Source organism: Xiphias gladius, chromosome 23 (assembly GCF_016859285.1).
Source record: "Xiphias gladius isolate SHS-SW01 ecotype Sanya breed wild chromosome 23, ASM1685928v1, whole genome shotgun sequence".
NCBI classification, from domain to species: domain Eukaryota; kingdom Metazoa; phylum Chordata; class Actinopteri; order Istiophoriformes; family Xiphiidae; genus Xiphias; species Xiphias gladius.
The window spans coordinates 28712271-28722678 of record NC_053422.1 but is presented as its reverse complement, the minus strand read 5'-3'; the positions used below and the strand labels follow the sequence as shown (position 1 = coordinate 28722678).

The following is a 10408-nucleotide window of genomic DNA, read 5'->3' as shown; positions in this document are numbered from 1 at the left end:
ATCACCACCATTACCACAATGGCGCAATTCTGTTTTGCAAACATTGTTTTATTAATCCATTTTTCAGTTTGTAATATATAAATTACTTTTAAAAACATAAGAAGCCGATGCACCTACAAGAAAGACATGGCGTGAAAACACAGGAGTTATAGAAAACCTAACCTGTGTTTACAGAAGCCATCTTAGCCAGCCAATGTCCACTTTTCCCAGAATCCTCTTTTGCCCCCCCATACCATATTTATCTTGGGTTTTTTTTTTTCAGTTACAGAACAACTGTGAAAAGGGCCTTTTTATTTTTTAAAAAAAGTTTAATGGGCATTGTCTTCTTCCATGTGCGAGCTCCCTTTCCTGTCTCTACTGTGGCAATCAGTCCATCCAGATCAGTGCACTGTGGCTGCTACTCACAGCAGCCATGGCCAAGAACTGAAGGGGGTTGGGATGGGGAAATGGGTGTGTTGGTGGACTAAGGCGTCTGGCGGCATCTTCGCACCTCCTCCTCGTTCTCCTCCTCTCTTGTCCGAGCTCACATTTCATTTGCCATGTCGTCGTGCTCTCCTGCCGACAGGTCACCATTGGCACTGATTGTGGTGCTGTTGTCTTGGTAACCGGGAGGCATGAAGGCCATGCTGTAGGGGTAGATCTTATGGCAGGCAGCTCTGTAAGCTTCTGCAGCCTTCTGCTGACCCTCGCCCAGCTGCCCGTCACGCAAAGCCTCCAGCACCTCAGTACAGATCTGCAGAACACACACATGCAGTTAGCTTATCTGACTTATTGTGGACATGTTCTAACCTAGAGACATCAGGGGTCTGTACCACGAAGCGAGATTAGTGGGTTAGCCAGTTATCTTTAGGCTTAGCTCAGGTTTTCCAGTATCATGAAGCTGGCTTCTTTTTAACTGGAGTAGATCACCATGGTAACCTATATTGCACAGCTAACTGTGCAATATATTAACTTGTGCTCTGCAATAAGTTAACTTCAGAGGATCAGATGAATCAGATCTGATGACCAATCAGTTTATTGGAAAACATGGGGTCATCGTTCCTACACGAGCCTGACAGGGACAAAGTAGTTTACAATAAAGTGACAAATAATAAAGTTTTAAAACAGGCTTTAAAACCAAGCTCACAAATAGAGGGAAACCATCTGTTGTCTTTTATTAGAAAAATAATCCACACACTGTTAAATCTTTCCTATGATTATAAAAGCAACATGCCAGTCGGACTAACTTTATCAGGAATTAACCACTTTTTTTTTCTCTTCTCTCTTCTTTTCATTGCTTTGGTAGCAGAAATAGTCTGACATTACTATTATTTCATGTGTATAACATAATAGTCTGTTCATCAGCCAAAAAAAGCAACAAATACTCTCTCTATACTAAAGACATATATAATAATTACTATGTATTTATATCCTAAGCATGACTTTAATATTTGGACATTACTTATAGTGTTTATACAGCTTTTTATACTAGTTATCTAATTATAATTTTACATCTCTCTCTCTCTCTCTCTCTCTCTCTCTCTCTCTCTCTCTCTCTCTCTCTCTCTCTCTCTCTTCTCACTTTCCGGTGTCACTATAACCGTATATCCATGCCGGTATATCAGTTTCATCTCATTTCATATTATAAGTAATTCATTCATAGTTCTGACGATGTTGCTTGTAATTAACAACTCCACTTCTTTCACATGAAACGCTTGGTAGCGGGAGGAAAACCCAGAGTTAACTCAGCCAGTTGATAACCAGCTTCATGATACAGCTTATCCAGGATGGCCACTGTTTGCCTCAATGTAGCCCGGTAACCCCAAGAGAGTCAGACTAAGTTCAACTTGCTTCATGACACAGGCCCTAGGTGTGGATGTCTACTGAAGTTGTTGGTAAATTATCACCAACCTGGATGCTTTGTCCGGACAGTGACTCATCCAGGGCCGTAGCTATTTCACAGGCCATCTTATCCGAGGAAGGCTCCAAGTAGACCATCATCTTAGCAGCTGGGAATACAAGAGAGAGACACAGACATAATACAAGTTATTTCAAAATAAAAAGAAAATTTCAGACATGCAACTCATTGGACAAATCTGATAGCAATTTTACATGTTGGTCTCATGTCTGGATAAATGTCCAAATCACTTATACATTAACCCATGACAAAAATCTTACTAGGGTGGGATCTATTAAGATTTCCGTAACAGTTTTCACACAGCACAAATCTGCATTGAATGTAGTCATAGCAATGTTAAGGCTGCAACAGCATAAGGTGAAAGTGTTGGGTAAGTGTTGTGCGTTCATAAAAAAGAAAGAAAAAAAAAAAAAAGTTCTCAACCAATTTAGCAGAGCTCCTGTAGCAGGTAATGTAATCTGGAGCTTGTAGCCTGCAGCAGAGATGAGGAGCGGAGGAGACATCTAGTGTGCTCACTTCTTACTAACTCCACACCTCCAGATTTTTTTCATGTTAAAACTTGTAGTCTTCAGACCCAACTGCCATCATTCATCTAAATTTAATTTAAGAAAGAAACAGTCTGCTTGCATTTGTACAGCAGTGTCACAGACTGAAGTTTCATCCCACACAAATAATCTCTGTCTGAATACAGACACTTTAACAAGACAACAGATGAGTTTAATTTTGTCCTTTTATCAAGTTACTCATGGAATTAACATTAATTAGCGACAGCTGTTATGATATGTCAGTGACAATGTTTGTAATTTTAACCATCAAAAGGAACGGACAAGGACCTGATAAAATCAAGAAGCTGCTACCTGAAAGTTTTCTAAACTGCTACTCGTTGCTATGAGAAGGACAGCATTAAAGTCAGAGCTCTTTTTTGCTGATCTGGCTGTCAGAAGAACTCAAGAGTCGGTTGCAAGATTAGGCCCAAATATATTTACATTCAAACAATACTTTTTTAATGTTGCTGCACTGTATCACAACTTTAATAAAGGATAACAGCACTGTAACACTACCAACAGAAGGTGGATACAACAATAGAATACAGTAAAGAAAGGATGAGATATTGATAGGTTTTATTTTAGCCAAAACTTACACTTTAAAATGTGCCCGGATCAGCCCTGATACCGATCCTTAAGAAGTCTTGGGGTCTCTCTTAGTGTAATACATATACCACTTATTTATCTCTTCTGCACATGGAAAATAAATCTTCTCATGCCAGAAAAAATATATTCCCTCTCACACTTCTCTGCATTTTGACTGTTACTCATGCCAACTGCACAGATGAAATTCTGAATATTCAGCAAAATGCTTTACACTTTGCACTGTTTGACTGTGTAAAATCAGCAGCCAATTTCTTTTAGAAATGATGAAGCTGGTTAAGAAAAATGGTTAGTAAGTTAATGTAAGAAGAGAGGCGAGCATCCTTTGTGCTAATGATTTTTAATAATTTTGGCTTCAACAGCAAAATAAGTTTTAAAATCCATCAGCAATGACCTTGTGAGAGAACACTTTTCTTCATTGACATCATTACTTTACAAATCAGTGGTTCCACCAACCCCTCACATGTATATAAAGGTGAGCTTTGGGCCCCTTTCCTGTCATGTCTGAACAAAGCCTTAATAAACATTTACATAACTGACATCTCTGTCTGAGGACAAAAAGTCATCACGTCTTAAAAGATCCCCTTCAAGACATGTTTCAAGACGTATAAAATTACTCTGCTTGGAGTAATAATTTAAAATTAAATTACCTCATTAAAATTTATTAAAATGACAGCTCCTCCTTCTCCCTCATATGCAAATATTGTTTACCATAAACGTTTAACTGCTGGACACAAAACATCTCCTACTTCACTGAAAAGTTTAGGTCACAAACACATAATTTTTTCTAGGTGTTTGTGACCTAAACTTTTTAGAGGCTTCAAGTTTCTACATCACACTCGTGTCAGTTTCACACTGGACCATGATTGGCTCCAAACTAGTTGTCATAAAACTCTGCTGGAATGTACAGGTGTTGGACTGAGATTTAAGGTGAGCTCAGAGAAACCATTCCCCTTCAGCAGATGTATTCGAAAACAAACTGCGCATCCATCATTCTGCACAGTGCAGTGAAAGACATCCAAGAGAAGTAACAATAAACAAAACACAGTTTAGAGTGGAAGGGGAATTTAACAGATAGATAATAGACATCTACTGGGGTGTCAGTATGTATGTGTGCTGCATACCAGCCAGTCGGTGTGGGATGGAGTTGGAGTGTTGGCTCAGGTAGCTCTTGTTGAAGCTCTGAGGGTTGCTCTCCCCAAACAATCTGGAGATCTCCCGTTTCAACACCGTCCTCACTGCCTCCGCCATGTCCACACCCTCACTCACTGGACAAAAGCATAAACAGGACCAAATGAAGCTTTGATAAAATCTTAACTCAAATAAAGCCATGTAAATCTGTTGAGGAATGCCTACACACTATTTCCATTATATTTATTTTGCAGCGTCGGGCCCACCACTGCAAAATTATTGACGCTGCTGCAATGTCATGAACTTGCAATTACTAGACTCTGCACAGGGCTTTTTATTTGATACAGAAAATGGAGACTTGTGGGGACACCCAGCCAAGGCAAGAAGCAGAGAGAGAAAGAAGACAGAAAGAGCTGAGAGTAAAAGGTAGATTTAACTAGCTTACATCAAGTTAGACAGATGTTTATTATCTATTGATATTAACTCGGACTGCTGGCGTACTACGTGCACGCACCACCCAGGTACAACAAAACCCTTCATAGTCAGACTGGCCATCGGGCATATCTATACAGTTTTTACTGGCCCTCTTTGTGTGCCTATCATTTTGGGTAAACATGAGAGCGTGCTGGGTGTAATTTTGTTCTGGGACTGAGCACACTTCACCGTCCCCCTCCCCAAAGTTAGATGGAGTGTGGATCCTTGTGGTTTCAGTCTATTTAACCTATGCTACAAGTGGTTTCACATTTTGATCACACAAGTAGAAGGTTTTCTGATGATTCATGTTACATGAACACCTCCCCTTAGTAACTTTGAAGCTTCTCCCCCAGTAATATGCAGAAGATGTCACTATGAAACATGAGCTCAGTGTGGGTTGTTCACCTCCTTTGAAGAAGCGCACTAGACACTGGTGCAGCCATGGGTTGGAAGTCTCTATGATTACAGCTCTCTTTATAGACTGCAGCATCAACAGGTACTTCTCTGGAGGAATAAAGAGAAACAAATACGATCTTAGATTGAATAAGTAAACAATATAGGTTACCATGGTGATCTACCCCAGTTAAAAGGAAGCCAGCTTCATGATACTGGAAAACCTGAGTTAAGCCTATGGCTAACCCACTAATCTCGCTTCGTGGTACAGACCCCTGATGTCTCTAGGTTAGAACATGTCCACAATAAGTCAGATAAGCTAACTGCATGTGTGTGTTCTGCAGATCTGTACTGAGGTGCTGGAGGCTTTGCGTGACGGGCAGCTGGGCGAGGGTCAGCAGAAGGCTGCAGAAGCTTACAGAGCTGCCTGCCATAAGATCTACCCCTACAGCATGGCAGTCATGCCTCCCGGTTACAAAGACAACAGCACCACAATCAGTGTAAACAATGTCTCTACCTACTGAACTACTGATATGAGTGTGTGAAATGCAGTATGATATACTGCTTGCAGTATCTGCCCAACCTTTCCTGAAGTAGATCTCAAAGGCCAGGAGGTGAGTTTCAATCTTGTTTCGCACCAGGTTCTTTAGAGGGATCAGGAACTTCACTGCCTCCTCCAGAGGATTCTCCGGCTGGTAAAAGAAGTTAACCATGTCCCGTTACTAATCTGTAATAGATCTAACAATCAAGCCAGCTGTATTCACACAGTGCAGCTACAAAACCTTATGTCATGTTGAAAGAATTGGTAAATTTGAGCCCACCTTGGCCAGTTTGTCTGGTATTAACTCCTCTTTCGGCCCTCCTATCTCCTCGTCATCGTCCTCCTTTTTCTTCTTCTGGTTCTTTAACTGCTTCTCCTTCTCTGCGTTCTTCTTCTCCTCTTCTAGCTGTGCCTTCTTCTGGGCTCTTCGCTGTTTGTTGCGTAGTTTCTTCAGCTCCTTGTCTGTCAGATTCTCTACAGAAAGCAAAATGTTAAATTGTATCTTTACTAGTGCTAATTTTAAGACAGTACTGTGACCATACCGTTTTTGCAAATTCTTGGTCTTTTTCAAACTGAACCGTTCCTGGAACTATGGAACTAGAACTGGAAATAAAATAGGAACTAAAATGTCCCTTTTGCGCATTCCGGTTCACATCTGAAGAATCGCAAAGTTTTGGGAAATTAGGTCAATAAAACACTACAAAATGATGACCATGGGTCTGTGTCCAGCTGTAGTCCTTTGCTGAATGTCATTTCCGATTTCTTTCCCTCTTTTTCTGTCATCTCTCTACTTTCAATTCACTCATAAAGGCATAAATGATGAGAAAAGAGATGGACCCGTTTGAGACACATTTTTCATACATGAGGAAACAATAACACAGAATCATCATCATGCTGTTTTTGTATTTACTGTGACTGATGTTTGAATGGATGGAATGAATGAATGTAACGGAGACCTACACAGGTGGGAAAAAAAACTGCAAACTCAAAAAAACCTGTCTCAACAGTAGACAGTTTCCTGAGCGATTGATGCTTATTTATTTCTCCTTTAGAATAAAACCACCATGAAAATATTAGCAAATAGAGTTCTGTTTCCTTCATTTTAGACTAGTCAGGAAGCTGACAACATAATTTTGTTTTTAACATCAATAAACACAAATAGAAATGTTAGTCCTTTGTTCTAACATTGGTTCTAGTGAAACAGGTGTATCCTTTTTTATGAATGAAGCTGTCTGCACGTTGTAGCATTTGTAAATTCTGTGTTTCACCGGTGAATGATTTTCAGTACAGCAGTCTGTCCTGATAATTCCTGAACCAGTACACAGTACTACCCACGCAGCAGGGACTTTTTGGCTCCAGAAACTAAATTTACACCCTTGTACCTTCGGTTGAAATGCAGTTGAGATGCCTGAGTTTCTGAAATGGTTCCTTGGCCTCAGCAAAAGTTCCAGCCACCACCTGTGCACAACGCAACCTATTTAACAATTTTAAGTTAAGAATTTTGATGTTTGCAGTAAAATATAGGTGGAGTCTAGACGGTTTCGCTAGTTTAACTATTGTATTATATGAGACAGGTTCATAGGCATATCCCTTTATGTGGGGATAATCACAGGCGGTAACACTGAAACCAAACATTTTGGAGGAGTTCGATAGGGAAATATAAATCATGCATTTAAACAATGCCTGGCTGATATAAAGGTACCCGAGACAATCAACAGCCGTTCGTAACATCATAAAAACATTAAATCTCATCTCTCACTCACTCACACACACACACACACACACACACACACACACACAGACACACACACACTCTGACCGGTGTCTTTCTGGCTTTCTTTGTTGTCGTCAGTCAGAGGTTTGTCGTGCAGGGCCAAGTAGATCTGGATGGCTGTTCGTGCAGCTTTGTAGTAGAATGGATGCTGTCGCAGAACATCCTCCAGCTTCAGCAGGTCCACGTAGGAACGCAACGTCATCTTCCTCATGCAGTAAGTGTGGAAATCAAACTGGTCATCTGTGATTTCCACAAAATGCTGATGGAGAGGAGGAGTAGGGGAAAAAGGAGGCAGAGGAATGAGTCTGTTTTTAGATCTGCAGGTGTTAGAAGAATTCATGTTTTTTTCATTTCATCCTCTAAAAAGTTTAACTTTTTTAACTGTTGTATTTATTCTGTTTTAAATAAACATACAAAGCATAATAAAAAATAAAGGCTTAATGTAAGTAGTATACATGCGCATGTGTGCACACTCACACATACAGTGGCTTCAGAAAGTGTTCAGATTACTTCACTTTTTGTTTACTTTAAAATCAAATCTAAAACACAATAAAATGATAAGATTGCCATTTTTTCAGTCAACCTACAATCAATAACCCATAATCACAAAGTGAAAACTTGGTTTTAGAATTTTTTTCAAATGTATTGAAAATTAAAAACTAAAATTTACAAAAGCATTCAGTCCTGTTGCTGTGGCAATCTGTAGTCAGGTGCATCCTGTTTGCTGTAATTATCCTTGAGATGTGTCTAGAACTTGATTGGAGTCCACCTGTGGCAAACTGAACCGATTGGACAGTTTAGATAGGCACAAATCTGTGTCCAACAATTCCCACTGCATGTCATGACAAAAACCAAGCCATGAAGTCCAAGAAACTCTCTGCAGACCTCTGTGATAAAATTGTGGTGAGATATAGATCAGGACAAAGATATAAAACTATTTCTAAAGCTTTGAGCGTTCCCAGGAGCACAGTGGCCTCAATAACTGTGAAATGGAAAAACTTTGGAACCACTAGGACTCTTCCCAGAGTTGGCCGTCCAGCCAAAATGAGTAGAGAGCAGAGAACAGAGTGCAAGAGACCTGAGACTGGGGCTATGGTTCACCTGCCAGCATAACAATGACCTGAGGCATACAGCCAAGACAACACTGGCTTCAGGACATGTCCCTTACTGTCCTTGAGTGGCCCAGCCAAAGCCTGGACTCAAACCTCATAGAACATCTGTGCAAAGACCTGAAGATGACAGTTCATAGATTCTTCCCAGCCAGTCTGGCGGAGCTTGAGAGAAACTGCCAGGGAGAATTGCACACCTGCCCAAATCCAGGCGTGCAAAGCTTGTAGAGACTTACCCAAAAGGACACTGTTTCTGTTTTTCTGTTCTAATCTGGCTTTCCTGTTCTTGAGTGTTACCACTGGTTTGCACCTTGTGGTAAACCCTCTGTATTACAGTCATGACAGGCATCTCGTGACTTTAGACTTTGACAATGGTATGTCTGCCTCCTCAAGAGTCTTGTCCTGGCTAGATAATGTGAAGGGGTTTTTCTTCACCAAGCAAAGAATTCTGCCATCATGCACTTTAGATATGGTATTCCAAGCCTTTTAGTGTTGCTGAGCTCGCCAGTGCATTCCTTCTTTATAAGAATGTACCAAATTGTTGATTTGGCAAATCCTAAAAGTTTCTGGTATCTGTCTGATAGGTTTGTTTTGTTTTTTCAGCCGAATGATAGCTTCCATCACTTGCATCGACACCTCTTTGGACATTTTATTGTGAGTTCTCATCAACAGCTACCAAATGCAAATTCAATACTTGGAATCAATTCCAGAAATTTTATCTGCTTAATTTGTCAGGAAATAATGAGGCAACATTTGAAATGCAGGGTCAGATGTGCCAGGTTTGTAGTTGGCATTTCCCCAACTTAGAGCAAGCAGTGCCAGTTGTCACGTTATTCCTTAAAACTTTTGCACTGTAAACCACACCTCAATTGTATTAATTACAAAGGGATTTTGTGTATCTTTTAAAATTTGACTAGCCGTTTGGATTACAAGTGTATATATAAATGCAGAGTGGATGTTGTAGTCTGCTATTATCTATGGTAGTTTCATTTGCATTGCATTGCATTGCATATAACTTAGATAAAACATTCTAATTTTAACAAAAAATGTTGGAGGTTTCAATGGAATGGACTGAAATATATAAATCTGGACAAAATATTCATTATAAATATATTAATATGTGTAATCATAGATATTGGTGTGGCCATCTATTCATAGACTACACGGCAGAATTAACTACTGGGTCATAATTCAAATTGAGTGGGATTTTAATATCTGGCGTAATACGAATACTTCTGTAGTTTAAATCTAAAGGTGAATAGTCAATAAGGACAAAAACATCAACAAACTTATGGACTTGTCATCTGCCAGCCTACAGTTAAGACCTCAAAAATGTAAGAACACTCTATGCAATTGAAAACTTTAAATGTATCTAGTGATACTAGAGATGCTAGTGATGCTCGATTGGGTGTTTCATTTGCAGCATGGACAACATTTCAGTTATTCCAGTGGTTTTCCACAATCAGTCCAGTAAATCTTGTTTTCTTACAGCATACATGATCAACATTCATTTTACAATTAAGGCAAGTGGTGCTGTAATTTTTAAATTACTTTTTTCAACCTTCCAGGGCCTTATTTCTTTCGATTCATTTCAGTACGCTATTAAAATCAACTAATGGAGACTTGCTCAACATAGTTAATGCATCGTGATGAAACATACGCCTGCACTAGATTTTGTTAAACCTACTTAATTTTTGAATTTGAACAGTGTTCGAATCACAGAGAGATCTGTGAATACTTCCTGGTGGTGCATTCACATGCTGAGGGGAAGGCCTGATGACAGAGCTTCACCCTTCAGCTACCAAATAGCATTGCATTCAGAAGCTATGATGTTTGGAAATCAAATAATTCAAAATACTTCAGTAATATACAGTCCTGGTCAAAAGGGGCACCCCTAAATTTCAAGTAGATAACTGAGAATATCTTCAAAAATAAATGCAA

General features: G+C 39.7%; 1 protein-coding gene across 2 annotated transcripts in view; it reads right to left on the bottom strand.

Annotated features, from left to right (window-relative positions):
- Positions 1–30: 30 nt before the first annotated feature.
- LOC120785397 (N-alpha-acetyltransferase 15, NatA auxiliary subunit-like) overlaps positions 31–10408 on the bottom strand; it is a 33777-nt gene continuing 23399 nt past the window's right edge. The window contains exons 14-20 of one of the 2 annotated variants that reach the window (XM_040120095.1): positions 7404–7617; positions 5865–6058; positions 5627–5735; positions 5056–5154; positions 4170–4313; positions 1891–1988; positions 31–733 (exon numbers count right to left, since the gene is read on the bottom strand). In XM_040120095.1, coding sequence (XP_039976029.1) covers positions 524–733; positions 1891–1988; positions 4170–4313; positions 5056–5154; positions 5627–5735; positions 5865–6058; positions 7404–7617 — 1068 coding nt within the window. In that variant the 3' untranslated portion in view covers positions 31–523. The remainder of the gene's footprint in view (positions 734–1890; positions 1989–4169; positions 4314–5055; positions 5155–5626; positions 5736–5864; positions 6059–7403; positions 7618–10408) is intronic. The other variant, XM_040120094.1, reaches the window with a different exon arrangement.